Below are 20,268 nucleotides of genomic sequence, written 5' to 3' on the forward strand. Positions count from 1 at the left end.
CTGGATGAACAGTGAATGTTTATCACCAATATTTGGTTGAATTTTTAAATATTTTTTGACTGTGTTCATGCACTTTTGTGTTCGCCGTGCAAATGTTCTGGAAGATGACTTTACTGGCCTGGATGTTACAGGGAACAGCACATTATACGTGAATATTAGGAAATATCCATGGAAAGCAAATGATGAATTTGTTCACAGGAGTCTCTCACTGGAACCTTAATTCTTAGAGCTAAACTCATCCACTTGGGGAAAAGAAACAATACTGAGTCATATGTGTGCCTAATCAAAACCAGCTAACACACCTCATATGTAATATATTGACCACTTGCAATGAATTTCACATGCCTATTCTCCACAGCGAGAGGCATTTGCCTAACTATGCAGTGAATAATTCCAAATAATGAATAAACAGGAAAAATATTAAGCTATTGGAAAACAGTTCACAATAAACAAACTCCCCTATGCTTTATTTTCTGTGAATTATGTACACAATCTGCGTGAGAAAAAAAGTTTAAAAGAAAAAAAAAAGTGTAAAGGGTCAGAAGGCTTTTCTCAGTGTTTTGTCTTAGGGTTTGGTTTAAGTGTTAGGTATCGAAACCCATCAAATTCACAGTGATGGAGTTTTTAGCTGTTGCACTCCAATGGTTTCGTAGTGTAGCTGAAAAACATATTATGAAAGGGTTGTTATATATTGACCGGGACATGCGAACTATTTTTTAAACACAAATATGTCCTTCATTTGAAAACACATTAACACTATTAACTTTACTGGAAAAAGCAAAAGATAGTACAGACAACACATATATTAACTCATTTGAACTGCAGCCTTTAGACCAGAGCATTAATCTTGTAAAAGTTCAGTTTTGTTTTGCTTCATCTATTTGTTTGTTTAAATAATAGCTGCTTAATATGTGACCAGCGGCGTCTGGAAAAATGTGATACGTTTCACTCAATACTAGATTGTAGAAGTATCAGAAAGCACTAAAAAATGTGTTGGTACTTGTATTCATTCACATGTACAAATTCTTAAACTGTTTTGTTCCCCCTACGTTAATGTTTAGGATAAATGTGTTTCCTCATCTGCTGAGAAATTGTCTACCAGTTTTCAGCTCAGTGGAAATTTTTGCCTTGAAATTATGAATGCAGTAAAAAGTTTGCAGTGGAAGTGCTGGTTGGGGCATTTTAACTGTCTTATCTCATTTGAAAGGCTAAGAAAATTCAGAAATCGTATTGTTTAGACTTGCCTTGGATATCAGTTTCAAAAGCACTGATCTTTTTTTTGCCTTCCACTGAAAATTAAACTATATGCAGTTTTTTTTTTTCTTGTAGAGCTCTAATTTAAACACAAAACTGATCCTGCAAGATGCTGAGCACCCTCAACTCCCATGGAAATCACCTGATAGTTGAGAGTCTGCACCACCTCACAGGAGGCAGTCAGTATCTCTTAATGTTGGGCCCTATGTACCTTTGCTTTTCACTTTGCTTTTTTCAGTTTTGCCTTTTCCCTTGTGCTGGAAGTGACTTTGAATGAGGCTCCCCATGTACTCAGTGTTCAGCACTCTGACAAACAGTAAGCCTTTGCTGTTGATACACTTTACACCTAATATAATAAAAGAATTGGAAGGTTTATTATAAAGCAAGTTGTCAGGCATAGGCAGCAGTACGTCTGTATTCCTTCCTCTGCTTCAGCACCACTTTACATGCAGCATGTACATATGTGATTGTCTGAGAGACTTTGAAGGGAAAATCAAAATGTTATAAAGGATTTAGAAGAGGGTTATTACATTCTGTTATCCTGTCCTTTGCTCAATAGCAGCAGGTAAAGGGTTAATTTTAGACCGGGTGCGTTTCATTAGTAGTCATCCAAGATTTCAAAGTTTTTTGAACCAGCCGTCTCCCTACACTTCTTTTCTCATTGCTACAACTTGAACTGCCTTGTGGTGTCTTTTGGAGTACTGGCATGATGGTAGTCTTCCTATCCAAAGTAGTGGATAAAAGATGGATACAATAAGCGCAAAGATCCTCCCCTTGGTTCTGTTGACTATGTATGCCTCCTTATGTTGAGAGCTGTGATAATGATATATTCAGAGCCCTGATGTCTCATGCCCTCTTGAAGGATAAGAGGTACAAGAGTTGAAGCAAGTTTAGCTAGAAGTCCTGTCCAAGTGAGGGGTCACTACTTCACCTAGGGTATGTCTACCCTGCAATTAAAAACCTGTGGCTGGTCCATGCCTACTGACTCAGACTTGCAGGATTCGGGGTAAGGGATTGTTTAATTGCAGTGTAAATGTCTGGGCTTAGGCTGGAGCCTGGGCTCTAGGACCCTGCAAGGTGGGAGGGTCCCAGAGCTTGGGCTGCTGCCTGAGCCCAAACATCTACACCTCAATTAAACAGCCCCATAGCCCAAGTCCCACAAGCCTGAGAAAGTTGGCATGGGCCAGCCATGGGTGCCTAATCTCAGTGTAGACAAACCCTTTGTGTCTTCTGCCTGAGGTCCTATTGGCTGTATTGCTTCATTCCTTTACTAAAACTGTGCACGGTTGAGATTTGGTACCTGAATTTCCCTTGTATCAGTGTGTGCTATGCTGAGCTAGTATCAACCTCTATAGTTTCCCATTTGGTTAACAGAAAACAAGAATTCAGTTGTTATATTCACACTTACAGAAATTTGATCTCATTCCCCCAGAGATCACCTGCAATCCCATCCATCTCTTGCACTTTTTATGAAGGAGATAACATTACAACATCTCTTAGTATTTTGCAGTATAGTTTTAGTGACCAGGACTCAGGCACTTGGTTCTGAATGCTTTCTAGATCAAAAATTACCTTTAATATATCCCTACAAATACTTGCCTTTATCTTGTTCTGCTAGTAGTTTAGGAACCCGTAGAACATAGAAGAATTGACATCATGGGAAAGTCTAGTATGTTTATTAAAGTTAACACTTTTCTTTTGTTGTTGTTATGTAGGAACAACAGGACACTGTCATATAATAATGAGCCTCTAGTACTGACCAAAAAAAATTGGTGCTCTTGAAAAATCTGCATGGAGAAATATCTATCTATCTATCTATCTATCTATCTATCTATCTATCTATGCATATGACACAGAGCAGCACTTTATTTGCTTGACCATGATTTTTTATTCTAGATATGTTTTCTTTTTTTCCCCCCATCAAAAGCAAATAATTCTAAGTGTTTTCCCACACAAATTGTGGGTTTTCAGCTAAAACTAAGTGACTGGAAGCTTCCCTCACAACATATAAATTTCTTTGAATCTTAACCCACAATGAACTTGTTCCAAGGCACATTCACATCAATGGAGAGATTTCTGTTGATTTCAGTGGGATCAGATCTTTCATTTCTGTTCATCCAGAACTTCTATTAAAGTCTCTGGAACATGTAAGTGTGCAAAAACAAAAATAGCATTGGGCTTATTGAGTTAGATGTTGCTTGGTTAGAAGCTCAAGATGAATTAACATTAATGTTTCCACCTAAAACATAACCATTGACATATTTTTGGCAAATAATTTTCAACATAGGGACTTAAAACTTACCTAGTTCATTAAATGGTAATAGTGTCTCAATAAAATGTAACATAAAATTGCCTTGCATTGTTCCTTTTTTTCTGTATCATCAGAAGAAATTAACCTACTCCAATAATCTATCTAGTGGAGTTAACTAAATTGCGTAGTTCTATCCCTCCATTCCGGATCTTAATCTTAAAGATGTTTCTCATAAATATAAAGTATTGTTATAAGTCTTCCTTGCAGCTATTACTTGAATATTTTCTTGCTTAACCTGTTCCAATTTCCGTAAGAGTTCCTGTCTTTAGGTGTTTAATGCTCTGAAAAAGTCTGTCAATTAGAAAACTAAGGTTAGCACATTATTCATGGCAATATTAGGGACACATTCATAACATTTTTTGTCTACAGCAAATGTATGCAATACATATTTTCTATTCTCTGAAGCCTATGAACCATTTTTACCCAGGAAAAATTCCCACTGATTTTTGGATCAGGACTATAGGATTGGCTCTTAGTTATCCTGCCTCTGCCACACTAATATTTGAATGGTGTGTTTATCTTCATTCACTCATAAATAATTATTTATATAAGCCTTCACATTAAGAACATCTCTCTTCTTGTATGTGGGTTAATGGAAGTACAACCCACTTTCTATTTCTTTGTATATTTTGTTCACCAAGAGCACCTACTTGGGGCCACTGTGAAATACACTTTGTGTTTAATGGGCTGTATAAATTCTACCTTTAAATGTATTTTGTGTGTATGTGTATACTGCACAAGGGATATGTTTTATATACATTTTTTTAAACATTAACATCAACATTTAATTTTCATTGTGTGATTTGGAGCTTTGAAAACGTCTTCTATTATGATTGCAATTCCTTATTAATAATGTTTATTACTCTGCTGGGGATTATTTTGCTATTTGCTCCTGTCTGGTTAGTCTTTTTCCCCAACACACACACCTCGACTGCCTGTTCAACCCAATGGTGAGAATATTTGAGTGTTGGTCTCTGTGTGTTTTAGGTGTATTGTAGTTTGTGCTGAAATATACAAATACATGATTAAAACTAATTTCATTTGTTTTTAAAAATAGATTGGATTTGAATTAACGTAATTTATTAAAACTATCAGGTCCAGAATATTGACACTTTAAGTGAAAGCATTCAAAGGTCTCTAAGTATTTTGTGGGTACATTTCCAAGTGACATAACAGAAGTGTAGTAGAAACCACAGGTTGGCGAGAAAATTCATTTTGTGGCAGTCAGATATGGTAAGAAGATTGCCTAGATTCATCTTGATGAGATGAAAGAAAGTATTTAGCTATTACATGTGTTTCAGTAAAGCACTTTGAAAAGTTACCCTTTGTAGATAGTCTACTGCTATAGAGATAAATATAGTCTAGATTATAAAAGCATTGGCCAAGATTTTTAAAAAACGGGTTCCAAAAGTCAGGATCCTACATCTTTATTTCAGCAACCAGTAGCTTCTATTTGATTGTTTGCTTTGTTGTTTCATTTCCTTTATCAATGAAAATTATGAAATTATGGATGTAATAATTTCCACTTAGAAAAACTGCCTTACATGAAACAGTTAAAAACATGGAAAGGGAAAATACCACCAATAAGTCACATTGAACATGATCAGAGTATAACCGTGGGTAAAATCCTAGCCCCATTGAAGCCATTGGGAGTTTTGCCGCTGAGTCAGTGAGGGTAGGATTTCACAATATGAACATAAGAGAGAGGCTCAAACTACAAAATTCAAGTTTGATCCAGATTTCAAAGTTGATGGTGTTTGGATCTGGGGTTTTGGTTCAGGCCTTTCTATGATTGTCACTGGGCTTGAACCCACTCCTGATCCCACTGAAGTCAAAGGAATTTTGCTATCAACTTCAATGGGAGAAAGTTTGGCCTCTTTAGCAGCAGCAGAAAAGGAATAAGCATCTGATAGAAACAGGTACTAGAGTGGATTTGAATCAACAAAAATTGCAGTTTTTAGAGAACCAACAAGGCTGCATTTGCAATCATTACAGTCCCCCTTTTTAGTAAGATTATTGTGAGGAAGCAAAAGTTCCAATGCATGCTTGCAGTCAGAATGTTAAAGGGGTGGCAGGATTAGGTTTGCTCTGAGAGGGGAGATAATGTGCCCAATCCTGTAAAACTAGTTCAAGCCAAACTCCAAACAATGGGAGTCAGACCTGCATCAATAGGGCAGGATTGCCCCCCCCCCCCCCCCCCATGAATATCATTTGGCCTATAGACTTCTGGAGGCAGCAGTTAAATTTCAAGTTTCAGATTAAGGAGGCAATGTCTTGGGCTGAAAATGGAGAGAGTTAAAGGAATTTACAGTAAGAGAAGTTTCATTATCCAAAGAATAGTCAATTTATGGAAAAAATATTAAAGATAGCAATGCTACTAAATATGAACAATATTACAAATGATTTAGACACCTACTTAGAGGAAAAATATGTGGTCAGTAATAAGCAGTAACTCAGTGGAAATAATAGACTTAGATTGGTTTTCTGACCTCCTTCCATCCCAAAGTTTCCTCTGTTCCTGCATGACTAAGTATGAAACTTTGCTGCTACAGTGTCTTAGATAGGCATCTCCTGGTTTAGTTATGATTCTGTTGTTGTTTTGAGCTTTGGCAAGAAAAAATATCATGGTGCTGGTGGCCTTATTTATATATGTCAGTACAGATACATGACAACAATGGTTCCATTATATTTTTTTACACCACGTTTTGCTAGTGGATTCCATTATCACAGCAATACATTTAAACTTGCCATAGTGTTGATCTTTCAACCACCCAGATACTAAAATAAAACACATGTGGATGAAAGCAAAAGTTCTTTCTCATTTATGGATTAGGCAGTAGCTGGTTTCAGTGAGCTGTCAGCAAAATTCCAAAAGATGGACAAACTATTTTATCACATACAGGAATGATGTGCACAGCTTGAGATCCAGATGGATTTTGTTAATTCGTTATATTAAAGGAACACCCTGTTTTTTTAGGAGCATAAACAAAGTTAGGTGGCTGATCTTTGTAAGCAGTTACATTTATAGCCAATACACTGAACTGAGTTTCATTTTGCTTCTTTCTCAGAAGTAGTAGAGGAAAAATGAAGCATGTTGCAGTCACAATTTATTGTATCCTATACTATGCTAGGTACACAAATGTTAATGTAATGGCTGAGATTATGAATGTAAACAGCCCCAAAACAAAATATGAAAAGCCAGATTCTAGTCTCAGTTACATCACAGTAAATTCAGAGTAAAGGCATAGACTTCATTGTTTTTATAGGGCTAGCTGTATCTTTACAGTCCGCGTTACATCAGTGCACCACCTCACGACTAAGCCAAAGAATTAACTGGGCACAGTGAGTCACAATTCCCCTCCTGTGTCAGATCACCCACTCTGGTAAGGACAGAGCCAAGGCTCTTCTCTTTCTCTGTCTCCCCCCGGCCAACATGATCTCATTGTCAGTATCAGCTGTGTAGCTCCTGCTCTCCCCTCTCCTCCCCCCCCCCCCCCCCCAACCGGTGTCCCTATATAAGCAGATGTGAGCAGACGCATAAAGCGGGGACATTATTCCCTCTTTCTCCTCTTTGTTACTCGAGTAAGGGCTATTACAATCTACCCCAAAGTAATGGTTGTCTTAGTAACATATATATTTAAATCCATTTGGATGCCCATGCAGAATGTAGTAGAGTGTTTAATAAGTGGGGCATCTCTTTGTGAGCACATGATGCTCTATCCCTAACGCTAGATCTGCACTAGCTGCTTGTTGACTTCCTCCTTGACCTTAAGATGTTGTTTTTTACTCATAAAGCCACAGTTGTTATGAGACCTTCCTATCAGAGAGATCAGCTCTCTGCCGATTCCAGTCTGCTGCATTTGAGAACAGTGAAGGCATTTGGGCTGGAGTCTTTTTGGTAGTTAAAATAGGGAGCTGCTGGGATTGACTCTCTGTGTGCCCCCTTTCCCCCAGTCTTTGGAATTCACTCCTCCCATTGGTACAGAATAGTCCAGACTGGTTGATCTTTCAGGCATGCCAATCAATTTCAGCAGGCGTTTAAAGATGGTTGAGGTGCCTGGAGTTAGATTTTGGGTGGGGAAAATGAGGGTTGTGAGATGTTTATTTGCAATCTATTTGCTTACAAGTGGTTGGTTTGTTGGGAGGAGAAATGTGCTTGCTATTTTGATGTTGTAATCTTTTGGTATTGTATTTGTTAATTAATGGCAAGGAGTCTAGAGAGTAGGCTAAGGCATTCTTTCATGTTATTCTATTGAAACCCAATCCACTAAAATACATAATAGCTCTGATTACTAGTTAGATGGTTAGTTGTTTATTCAAGCAAATATGTTATGTGTCATGCAGATGGGTTTTATAAATTGGAATAGTGATTTTCTCCATTAGCCTTTCAGTCCACTTCCTGGACCTGTGGGTTCAAATCCCATATAAGTCAGCAGAAGATGGTGGTCTTATTCTAACTTCTGTTCATTTACTTCACATAACTACCAAGTGAATTTGCACATTTTGCATTGACTGCAAGTTTGTGCAGGAAATTACTAAAATAGTAAGTGTGTTCCTAGCCAGAGTTCACTTTGAATTAATTAAAAAAGCAGTATATGTAAAAGTGCATATCATCTGCCTTGCACTATACTTCATTCATGTTAGTGTTACCTGAATGAGCAATAATTTTAAATTATTTTTAAAAATATCTATTTTGACGGTAAGGGCCACTTTTTCAAATGGCCTTTGAAAATGCAGCAGTAGCATTTGCAGAAACACCCATTCATGTGCTTCAAAATCCAGCAATTGTGCATGCAAATCAGACAGTTGTGCATTCAAATACTAATTTGTGCCTACGCTTTTTCTTTTTTTTGGAGGCCCTTTTAAAAGGCAAATTTGAACCTTCAACCAAAGGGGACATTTAAGACTAAATCTGTGATGATAGGTGTAGCAGAGACCGGCAGGGCCCCCCTTGGCTCCTGCCTCTGCTAGGCCCACAAAGTCACTCTGAGACCCGGGGTTAGTAACCACTGGTATAGTTTATTCACAGTTTATTCCCACCACCGTTTCACCATATACAGTTGGCCCTACACCGTCGCAGGCAGGAGGGAAGAGCTATTTTCCAGCTTCCTCTCCCTGTCTTTTCCCTTTCTTTCTGCTTCTCCCTGGCTTCCTTCATCTGAGGCTTTTAGACAGCCCCAAGCTAATTAGTCAGCCACTGTCTCTGCTTCCCCAGTTAGGGCCAGGTTACCTCCAGTCAGCTCTAATCTATTCCCCTAAATGGGAGCTGGCGTGACAGAGGGATAAATCAGCAACCTTTTGCCCAGCACCCTGTCACAAAGGCAAATAACAAATATTTAAAATACTAATGTTCTTTGTTTGGTTTAAGGAAACTCTCCTGGTTCTTAAAGATGACCGACTGAACCTTTTGGTCATCTTCTGTGTATTCATACAGAACAGGGACAGCATGGCAGCAGCAGTAAATTATTCCCCCTGTCATAATACACCTATGTCATTTCCATCCTGACAAGGAACAGAGGAACATATAGTGGTGTTTGGTAAATGAAAAAAAAAAAAAGGGGGGGGGGGGGAGAGGGCAGGACAATAACAGAAAAAAACCTTTACTTTTTTCCAATTGTTTTAAATTTAAGCTTTCCTCTACCCCATCTTTCAAAGGTTCCCCATCTCTTTTGGCTCTTCATTCAGACTTGTGGGAGGGATCCTGGAAATTTTGTCCATCTCTAGGTTCCTATTATCTGCCCTGGTGTAATTTTTATAGTCGTCAGGAGTTCCTCCTCCTCCCCTGAGATATATCTGGTGTATATCATCACATCGTCCTCTGAATACCTAAGAAAAAGAATTCATTTCAATGCATAGCAATATCAATTTCTCGTGTCAATAAATTATCCTCGCCATCTGTTTAAGAACCATAATGTCTCCTTCACTGACTTCTTGTTCTTTGTGCATTTCAAACTGTAACTGTAATCTTTTCTTCATTATCAGTCCTCACAATTAAAAAAAAAAAAAAACCTCCATTCTGCAATCTTTCAGTTATTTAATTCTACCTGGCACATGCCTTATTCTCATCATTCATTACTTTTTACACTCTCTTGCTTATGTGCATTTGGCCACAATTTATTCCTCCTGTGGCCTGATCAAAGCCTATTGAAGTCAAAGAGAATCTTTCCATTGATTCCAATGAAGCTTTGGATCAGGCCTTTATTGCATTTGCAATTAGAAGAAACAGAACCCTTAAAAATACATGCATTTTTCCTTGAGTGGTTCTCTGTTTCTCTCTGTGTTGCTCTCTGTTGCTTCACTACACTTTCCTTACTCTTCCAAAATTTGCTCTGGTGAAATTGCATCCCAATTTCCTCCTTCCTTCCTTCTTCCCAGCCCCCAGGCTGGTGTATCATTAATTCTATTTATGAGGATTGCCCTACCCCAGTTTTACAAACAGTTACACACATGCATAACTTCATACCGCTGAGTAGTCCCTTGTGACTGCGAAGTTAAACTTGTGTGTAAATGATTGCAGGATCAGAGCTGTAGAGTGTTAATGCTTACCATCCCCACTGTCTTAATTCATGTTCTACCCACTCTGAAGAAAACATTGACTCTTTCCAATTATTTCTTGTACATAGGAGACATGGCACAGTGCTGTAACATGGCCAGAAATGTATGACTCATTTTGTTGCTTGCATTTATTCTCTTTATGTTTACATGAATTCTTCTTTTCCTACTGTCTTTTCCCCAGATATTATCTCTTAATATTCTCAAAGTCTCACTGCATGAGACTAGAATTACTTCATATTGTTGTGCTGCAGATACCAGTTAATGAATTAATTAGTATGTTTTGGAACTTTTGTGTATGAGATCAGATTCTCTATTCATGGAGAAAAGAAAAAAAAAATCTTACTTCCAGCATCAAAGAACTACATGTTGTTGTTTTTATCAATTAGTGCCCATGTAAAAGAGATTAAGATAGAAATTAAAAACATGAATGTTTAATATACTTAAATATGAGATACACCACATTTATAAGAGCTAGACAAGCTGTTTAAAAAGATAGCTTATATAGTGGTCTGTGTTTTGTCCTGCTTAATAAAAACACTCTGCAACATGAGACATGCCAAAAATTACGATATTAATTTCTTTTTATAGTATGACTCATCATTTTAGGCCCAATTCAGCAGTCCATTCTTATACAACAAAACACTTACACATTTGCTGAATAGGGATGGATTTAGGAGCATGTTTAACTGCCTTGAGGAATTGGGGCCCTAAAAACCTCAATCTTATTTTAGCATCCACAAACGAATTTGTTTTATCCAGAATGGTATGAAAGGATCCAAAATAAGTCAGATAGAAATAAGAGGGAGCAAGAACTAAGTGCTATGCAGCTCCCCCTTTCTCCTGCCATCTGGTACAAAAGATTCATTATACATCTGCTTCTTTTGCAGCTTTAAGACAAGAAATTAACATAGGTACTCTAAGATAGACCCATTCTGTTACTGGGTCCTTAGTGGAACTAAGACAGAGTCAATCAGAGGTGAATGTGTATATGTATGTATATGTACACGTACATATTGCTGTATGGCTAAAATCCCAATCTGACACTTCTGCAGCACATTGTTATTTAATTGGGTGCTTTGTATGGAAAAAATATTATTTTTTTGAAAAGGTGTTTGAGGTACCTAAGAGTACTTATATTCCAGTTGAACTAAAATTGCTAAGTTATTGTTTGTTGACAGTTTTTAGTACTTTTTTTTTTCTTTTTGTTATTTTATTGACATCCTTTCTTGTGTCTTTAAGGGCTATCATTAGGGTGACTAGACAGCAAATGTGAAAAGTCAGGACGGAGGTGGAGTGTAATAGGAGCCTATATAAGAAAAAGATCTAAAAATCAGGACTGTCCCTATAAAATCGGGACATCTGGTCACCCTAGCTTGTCACCTGTCATTTCATTTAACTGTTTTGTTAATTGTAATTAAACATTTACTTTGTGGTATGCTCACAGGCCACAATCAGTATTGAGGCGCCATTTTGCTGTACAGACATATACCAAGGCACAGTCCCTGCTTTGAATGATCTATGTATATCTGAAGTCACTCTGTTTTGCAAGAAGGAAGTCAATGTGGAGAAAGCATAAAAAATAATGGGGAAGCAAAAAATGCGTAGGGTAACTGGGGAGTGGGGAGCCTTGGCTCTGTGGCAGCCTGCCTAGTGGGGAACTTGGGAGCACGGGACGTCATGAAGTTTGAGATCCCAGGTTGCCAGCTCCCTTCCAGGTGGGCTGCTGAGGAGCCAGGGAGCTTTCATTTTTCTTTTCCCTAGGGAAAATTGAAATTTTCTGTCAGAAATTTTTTTGATTTTGTGAAAAAAAATATTTTCTACCTGAAAATCATTTTGACAGAAAATTCCCATCCGGCTATAGTGCGTACTCATCCCACCAACGTGGTATGACTGTACCTTGTCATGTCAAATTCAGGTACTCAGTAGGGTGAAATGATTTTGATCCCATAAGAAAACCTTTTATTTCTGTTTTTTGTTTGCTTTTGTTTTGCTTTTTGTTTTTGTTTTGTTCTTGAGTTTTTTCTCTCCCTAACCAGAATTAAAGTGTCCAGGAACTTTAACAAATCACATGGCTGATATTTTCAGAATTACAACCTACAGGACATCCTTTACATTACAGATGGATTGCCACACTGCCATCACACTATAAAGTAACAGCTGCTAGAAAGTCTCTGTTTTTAATAAATAGCAAAGGATATAGGGAATCATTACATGGGTTTCCATTGAAGCTGGGGTTTAAAGTACTGTCAATTTGACTCATGCTGTGTATCCATTTTCCAATGAGCTCCATCCTTCAGCTTTATGTGCTGTATACAATTTCATGGAGCGTCCTCCTCCTCATTCCTTCCTTCCTGTACCACTCAGCTATTAATGTTCTTATGCTGTTTGTCTGCAGGCAAGCTAGTAAGCAGACAGATTTCCCTGCAGTTGACTCCAAAGTCTGCCATTAATTCATTGTCTGCCCTCCACCCTCACTCTTCACAGATGCTCATTTGAACTGATGAGTTCATTACACTTTCCTCATTCTTCCACTGTTTGCTCTGGTAAAATTAAAATTCTGATTTCCCCCCTCCCCCCCCCCCCCCCCCCGGTCCCCCCGTCCTCTGATGACTTTGGTGGACAGGCATCTGAGAATCTTTAGCATTGTTACTTATGGAAACTTTTGAGTGTTTCCATGCACCTGCTAGGAGCAGTTTCTAAAGCCCATTGCCCTGCTTGCAGCTGAACTATTCTGTTTTGTTTCATTGTTTGCACCCATCTCAGGCCTAAAGATCAACAACAGAAATTAGCCATTGGGATTGTTGTGACCAGGGCCGGCTCCAGGCACCAGCTTAACAAGCAGGTGCTTGGGGCGGCCAGGGGAGAGGGGCGGCACCTGCGGCAATTCGGGGGCGGCAGGTCCCTCACTCCCTCTAGGAGCGAAGGACCTGCCGCTGAACTGCCGCCGCCGATCGTGGCTTTTTTTTTTTTTTTTTTGCTTGGGGCCGGCAGAAATGCTGGAGCCAGCCCTGGTTGTGACTAGGTTAGCAGTCTCTGTTTCCTTAAGTTGCAAGAGAAAAAAAATGTTAGGGCCTGATCCAAAGCCCATTGAAGTCAATGGAAAGAATCCATCTGATTTCAAAGGGCGTTGGATCAGACTCTTAGTACTTCGTTGCCTTTTTCAAATAGAAATTTCCTAATGATGCAATGCAGTATTGCTGCCTTCAGTCTTGTGCCTATCTATTAGGCTGCACTGACTGCCATTTTTGTAACTGTTACAACCAGTTTTGATGGGAGCAGTTAGCCAAAAATTCAGGGTCTTGTGGGTCATTGCAGTTAGGAGGAAAAATTAATGATGGAGTCAGGTGGTTTTTTTGATGCAGTCCTTGTCTATTTACAAAGTGTGTACAACATCCTGTTTCCTGGAACAGAGCAAGAATCAAACAAGAAACTGTGTTTTTACTCACCGTTCCAAGCCCCTTTTCCAGTCAGCACTTAGCCCACAAGATCTCTCTTCTAGAGCTTGTGTACACACAGAGCTGTTCCTATGTGTAGGAGCTAACCAGGAATAAGGCACTCTTGTTCTGGAATAAGAGTGTGGTCAGGAACAGCTACAGTGCTTTAAATTTACACTCTACCCTAATCCATGTTCACTTTCAATTACAGACGAGTCATTTGCTTTCCTTGGGGCCACATTCCCAGTGCTGTTATTTTTCTTTCTCTCGCTCTCTCACTCACACTCTCTTCTCTACTACAAACAATACCCAGTGAAACCTCTCCTCCCACATAGTTCATATTCCTGAGTGGCCTGATGTGCATTCTTTTTTGGTGATGACATGTGCCTGTATTTTGGTTGAAAGCCCCTATTGTTTCAGCTACCAGGTACCATTAAGGAACTTAATGGCGTCTTATAATTATCTTAGATAAGCGGCAGTTACCAACCCCAAGTTTCAATGCACTTTAGACTAACACATAACAATACATTCGAATATGAGTGTGAGCCTGCAGCTAAGAAAAGTGCACTGTATGTTTTGCAAAACTTCATTTTTTTTTCTGACTGCCAAATTATGTCTGTAGGCAATTGGCTATATTGGCAATATTTTCTTTTTAAAAGATAGTATAATTCTTGCAAGAATGCTAGACTTTTTATGTGTTGAAGGTCACATCCTGTGGTTCTGGAGTAATTTTTATAGTGGGGGTGCTGAATGTGATGTATTTGGGTTGTTATTCCTACTTCAAGGCAGGGAGGGTGGCAGCACACCGAGCACCTGTAGTTCTAGCACCTGTGGTCACATCTATAAGTGTGGGGCCAGCAGTTTTGGAAAAGATAGCTATGCAAGAAGCTAATGGGTCCATCATGGTCTAGTGCTAACCAAGAGACATAAAACAAAAGTAATTAGGGACTTGATGAACCCATTGTATTTAATGGTGACAGCCTTTTTCTCTCTTCCCTCTCCCCCTGCACTTATTTCACATATCTTTGGAAAATGAATTCAGTTTTCAGAAGCAGAGGGACTGACCTGGTGCTGAGACTGAGCAATGCTTTTTAAGAGATTTTGGAGATTTGAAAGCAGTCTCAAGACAGAAGCTCCCTGAACTTGGAAGGGGTTAGATGGATAGAGAAAAATACTTTGCTAGGAAGCATTTTCAGCTGAATATCCCTCTGCATTTTGTCTTCATTAAATGGAAACGACACACTCTGTTCCTGCAGGCTGGCACACCAACAGTTCAAGAACACGGAGAAGTCATAGTTGTCTGATCTTTTCAGCTGCCTTGGAAAATTATTGTTCTTCTAGGTCAAAAAGCTATAGTACAATATCTCTGTACATAGCATTCACAGCTTTCAGTTGGTGCCTGAGATACATCCTGTTCACTTTGCTTTAAAAATCACTGTCTGTGTTAATTGTACTTACATCATTTTGTCTTGCACTCAGGAATTTTTTAACACATCATAATTTTCACATTTTATTAGTGTGCCTTCCAAACAATGTAAAAGTGACACCTCAGCATTATGATGCCTTCATTTGTCCTGCCAGCAGAGGTAAAAGTAAGCCAGTCTGGTCTGGCATACCAGCAAGAGCCAGTACATTGTGCCGGACTGGACCAGCTTCCCTAGGCTGGCGATTTAAAGGGCCTGGAGCTCCCTGCAGCAGCCGGATCCCTGATCCCTTTAAATTGCCTCCCCAAGCCCCACTGCTGGAAGAGGCGGGGCCTTTACATTCCTGGGCCCTTTAAATCACCCTTGAGCCCTGGGGCTTCCAGCCGCCTCTGCAGCTGGTAGCTCCGGGGGTGATTTAAAGGGCCCAGTAATGTAAAGACCCCACCTCTTCCAGTTGAGGCCACGCCCCCTGCTCAGGACTCCGGTGTACTGGTAAGTCCTTTAAGTAACTTTCACCCCTGCCTGCCAGGATGACAAAAAGGTGGGTGGCAGACCTCAAACTGTGAGATATTAAGGCAGAGAAATAGTCTTAAGTATTCAGCCTCTGAAGTAAAACGAGAAGTTGTGGTTGCTTTTGAGCTTCAAGTGCCCAGCCTTTTATTGCAAAATTGCTATGGATGATAAAATAATAAAATATTGTAGATGTAAGCAGGTTGGGCAGAATGGTTACATTTTTGTGATATGCTCCAACCAGGGTTCGAACTCCTCTGCCCCAGCAAATAACCTTAACTCACGACAAGTTTGACGTAGCATGGGACAGCACAACCTTTTCCAATATTTGCCCCAGTGCTTTTGCCCAATCATTGGCTGAGGCTGCGACCCCTGAGGTAGAGGCTGCAGGGCCGGGGCCCAATAAACCTGACATATTAGCCATTATACAAACAGTAATTTCCTCAAAATATAAACCCTTCTGTTACATTTTTGGGTGCTCGTACAGGATACCCTGGGTCAGTACCCCTCGCAAGCACCTGTTGAGTGTTCCACTGCATTGGGAAACAATTGTGTTTATATTCTGCCCATCTAAATTGGCAGCAACAAGGGCCGGGTTCTGTATCTAGGGGTTCCGTTTCAATAACGCAATGCAAAACCGTCTCGAGCCCCCACCCAGTGACCTGGGACAATTACATACCACCCCCCGGGCGATACTAAGAGGCAATACTTCCCCTCTCGCAAGCACGGAGTCTGAGTGTAGCAGAAAATGTTTAATAACATGAGGTAAATGACATCAGCATTAAATTGGAAAAACACCACAAACAGGATTCATAACACAAACCGTGAGCAAAAGACCCACCCCAGCAAATTGGGCTGTGTCCTTTCCCTTTGGTTCTTGAATCCAGCAACCCAAAAATCACCCAGAGTCCTCAAAGTCTCTGTCCCAGGTCAGTGCAGCCCCAGAGTAAAAGGGGGGCACGCAGGGTGTTAAGGGGCACCTTACGTGATCCGAGGCCGGCCAGCCGTCTCTCCATGGGGTTCCGTCGCAACCTTCACCACGAGCCAGTCCACTTCCTGCCATCCCATGAACTGCTCTGCTCTACGAGCTGCTCCAGCCGTCTCCGCAAATGGCTCCACTCACCAACCAGTGAGTCGGTCCAGCCGTCCCTGCAAACGGCTCCGCTCGCCATTCCTTGGGCTGCTCCAGCCGTCCCCGCAAGGCTCCACGCTGCTCGCTGCTCCTCCAGCTGTCCCCGCAAACTGCTCCGCCAGCCGCTTAGCAATATAGCTTCAGGCTCCCCCACTATTTAACACAGCACTCAGTGATCTCAGCTCTTAATAACTTTAGCTCTTTTGTGATTTCAGCTCGTAGTAGGGGAGCCCCAGTGCTGGTGCACCATTGGCCCAAAGTGAATTCAGCTCAGCAGCCTGTAACTAGACTCCTAATGGAATCAAAGTTAGCTCTGACATTCAACAGTGGAGAGAGGAGGTGGTGCAATTGGTGTTTTGAGCCCTCAAAGGGGGTCCATACTATCAGGTACAAATACCTGTCACCATCCTCTCTCAGTTCACTAGGTTGTGGAACCCATGTCCCTTGTCTAGCAAGTGCTACTTAGGTGATGGTGAGACACTCTGTCATAAAACAGTTTAATTGTCCTTGATTCACATAATCAGGGTAGCAACACTTTATTCCTCCTGCCCCAATAACAGAGAAACTGGGGATCCCACCCCATCCAAAGTAACCACTATCAGTTGCTGTTGTCTCATGCCAGGCGGGTGGTGTGCCTATGCAAACAAGATCAGCCCCTGGAGTTCTTTTCCACACTCGCCATAATTCACCACCAGATGTCAGGGTAGAGCTCATCCTGACTCTGTTTACATAATATAATATAAGATATAAAATATTATGTAATATGTGTGCGCACATATATAGAACATGGGCTAAGTATTATTTTAAATCCCAGAGGAGATGCTGTCATTTAAAACCATGAATTGTCACTGTTGTGAGGTTATACAATACATCTATTCCAAAGGGCCGTGGCATTGCCGTCTTTTTGGTGGCTCCATACCCCAGTGTTAGGACTCATATACTCTCATTTCTTTCAAACAGTGTGTGAGCAGGGGCCATTTCCAACCTGCAAACACAGTTCAGACATTTTTAGAGGCCATACTGTGACCCCTTACTGGGGTTGTGTTTATTAACACAGAAATTAACAACAATGAACACAAAGTTCAGTTCCCACTTTCTCAATAAAAGTCTGGGCACTTGAAGCGCAAAGGGAACCAAAATGTCCTGTTTTTACTAGAGGCTGAATATTTAAGAATAATTCTCTGCCTTAATATCTCACAGTTGGAAAAGGTATCCCACCCACCTCTTTGTCATTCTGACAGGTCAAATGAAGGCATCATAATGCTGAGGTGTCACTTTTACACTGTATTCACTATTTTCAATCACTATATTCAGCTAGACTAATAGGCTGCCTACCTTAGTGCATCAGCAGAAACCACTTAACTCTTTCCTACCAGAATCAATACCTCCTAGCAGGGAGAGATGTTTCTGGCAAACAGTGCCAGCCTATTATACAGGGCCTAAATGCCAGAGGCGGTGGCTGCTGCTGCTACTACTGCAGTGATTTAAAAATATAAACTGTGGGAGTTGCTGGTTTTAGGCCAAACCAATCAAAATGGAGCTGCCATTTTATTTGGTTTCCTCCCACATCCTGAAAAGCCCTAAGGCTCTGATTTCCCATTTCACCTGAGCTATGATTTAAACCACCTTTGTGCCTCCCCATGATCTGGGGCTCTGAGACCTGACAGCTGCTCTACATTCTATCAGCCATAATAGCTAGAGTACATCAGCTGCAGCTCCTCCCCATAGCCATGCCTCAGTCAAACTCCTCATGCAAACTGCTGGGAGACCTGGTCGTGTAGAGCCACACTGCACGAGGGAGTGGCATAAACTGGCCATAAGGCAACAGAGATTCAGCACCAGGCATCTTCTGCTTGATGGGACACATGTCTGGCCTTCCAACAGGGTTCTGTAGTAATCCCCTAGCACAGACATGTCTTGTATTGCAAAAATGCCCTCTGCATGCTTTAAGAGGCTAAGATGCAACTCCCTATGGAATGTAACAGGAAACATAAATAAATAGCAGGAGTCGCCTATTAAAGCGTCTGTCTGAGCAATGCACTTTGTTACAATTAGCTTGAGTGATAATGACAGAAAACATCAGTGAACACTTCTATATGGCTACATTTCCTTTGGTGTCAAGTATCAGAGGAATAGCCGTGTTAGTCTGTATCCACAAAAACAACGAGGAGTCCGGTGGCACCTTAAAGACTAACAAATTTATTTGGGCATAAGCTTTCGTGGGTAAAAAACCCACTTCTTCAGATGCCTTTCCTTTGGTGGGTTCAATTTATATCTGCATTTTGGGTTCACACTGGGTATGTAGCTGCAAATCGGAATGTTGGTTCTCCTCTAACTACCTAATTGCAGATCCAGATCAGGTAGCTGGAGGCAAAAGTACTTACATATTTGCCTGCAGTTCTTTTTGCGGGAACAAAAACTCAAACACAAATTTTGCAGTTGCAGATTGCACTACCAATACTGAAACTTGGCCATTCTGAAATTTTTCCCAAACTGTCTATACCTAAACGTTAATATGTTCTGCTGAGTGAGGCAAATTACAGCGCTGTCCATTATTTCATAATCTGTACATTGCATTACTCATAATCTGCACATTAATTCATTCTTTGCTGATTAATTTGGGTTTTCTGTACATGTTCAGCTTGCATTACATTAACTCATAGTTTGCTGGTAAGTGTGTGCTTTCTATATGTGTTCAAAAATTCTTTAATTCAATTTCTCTGTTTCTTCTCATACAGTCTGAGAGCCAGATATGCAACTCAGTCTAATCACAGTGGAATTGCAACCAGTCAAAAAAAGACTTCTAGGTTAGTTAATATCTCTCATTTATTGCTTATTAGTGATACTCAACTGAGCCAGTGCCCATTGGTATTTTATTCTTTGGACATAAGTAAACATTGCAATGTGTAATCATGCAAGTTTTGTACTACAGAGCTTTGTCATGGGAAAGCCTTGCACCTGACTGGCAAAAGCAGATTTGTACAATACCATTAGCCATATTTCTGATTGTTATGTATCGTCTTTGTGTCCTGCATGTAAATTATCAGATTTGAGGGGTTAGAAGGCTTACGGATTTAGTAAAGCTTTTGACTCAACTTCTTCCTTGGGTCACAAGTGAAAATGAGTTTGGAAGGCCATCCTAGCTCCCAAGGGACCCTGTGTCCACGTCACAAAATCATCACCCAAGTCTAGTTCATATAGGGTTGTCAATTTTGGCAGGACGTATTCCTGGAAGCTTCAGTACATGACATAGTCTTTAATTAAAGATTAATCTTTAGTTTCTGGAGACTCCAGAACAATCCAGGAGGGTTAGCAATCCTAAATTCCCTAAATTCTGGAGCAGAGGAGCAAAGATGTAGCAGGCAAACAGTCACAGACTGTGTCTGCTGTCCCTGGAGTAGCATAGCTAAGCCCCTCTTCATGAGATACTTGGGTTTGGAGACACAAAGGACCTCAGCTAAAGCTTGAAGTGTATTTGACAGAACTGTGTGCAGAAACTCACACTTTCCCTGCCTGTCCTGTTGTCCACTTGAGCCAGTGCTGCTAATCTTTCACTTTCATGACCTCTAAAATCCACAGAATTCAAGTCCCTCTTGCTGTTGTAAGTTTGTGTTTATGATAAGCAATGCCTTTATTAATCACACTGCT

At 40.3% G+C, this 20,268-nt stretch overlaps 1 protein-coding gene across 6 annotated transcripts in view; it reads left to right on the forward strand.

Moving 5' to 3' along the window:
• The window catches only part of NAV3 (neuron navigator 3), a 583,663-nt gene that overhangs the window by 365,004 nt on the left and 198,391 nt on the right, over positions 1–20,268 (forward strand). For 5 of the 6 annotated variants that reach the window (XM_054027082.1, XM_054027035.1, XM_054027044.1 and 2 more), the window contains exon 6: positions 19,359–19,427. The exons of the other annotated variant lie outside the window; for it this stretch is intronic. In XM_054027082.1, the coding sequence (XP_053883057.1) occupies positions 19,359–19,427 (69 nt within the window). The remainder of the gene's footprint in view (positions 1–19,358; positions 19,428–20,268) is intronic. 6 annotated transcript variants of the gene reach the window in all.

Source organism: Malaclemys terrapin, chromosome 1 (assembly GCF_027887155.1).
Source record: "Malaclemys terrapin pileata isolate rMalTer1 chromosome 1, rMalTer1.hap1, whole genome shotgun sequence".
In the NCBI taxonomy this organism is placed as follows: Eukaryota; Metazoa; Chordata; order Testudines; family Emydidae; genus Malaclemys; species Malaclemys terrapin.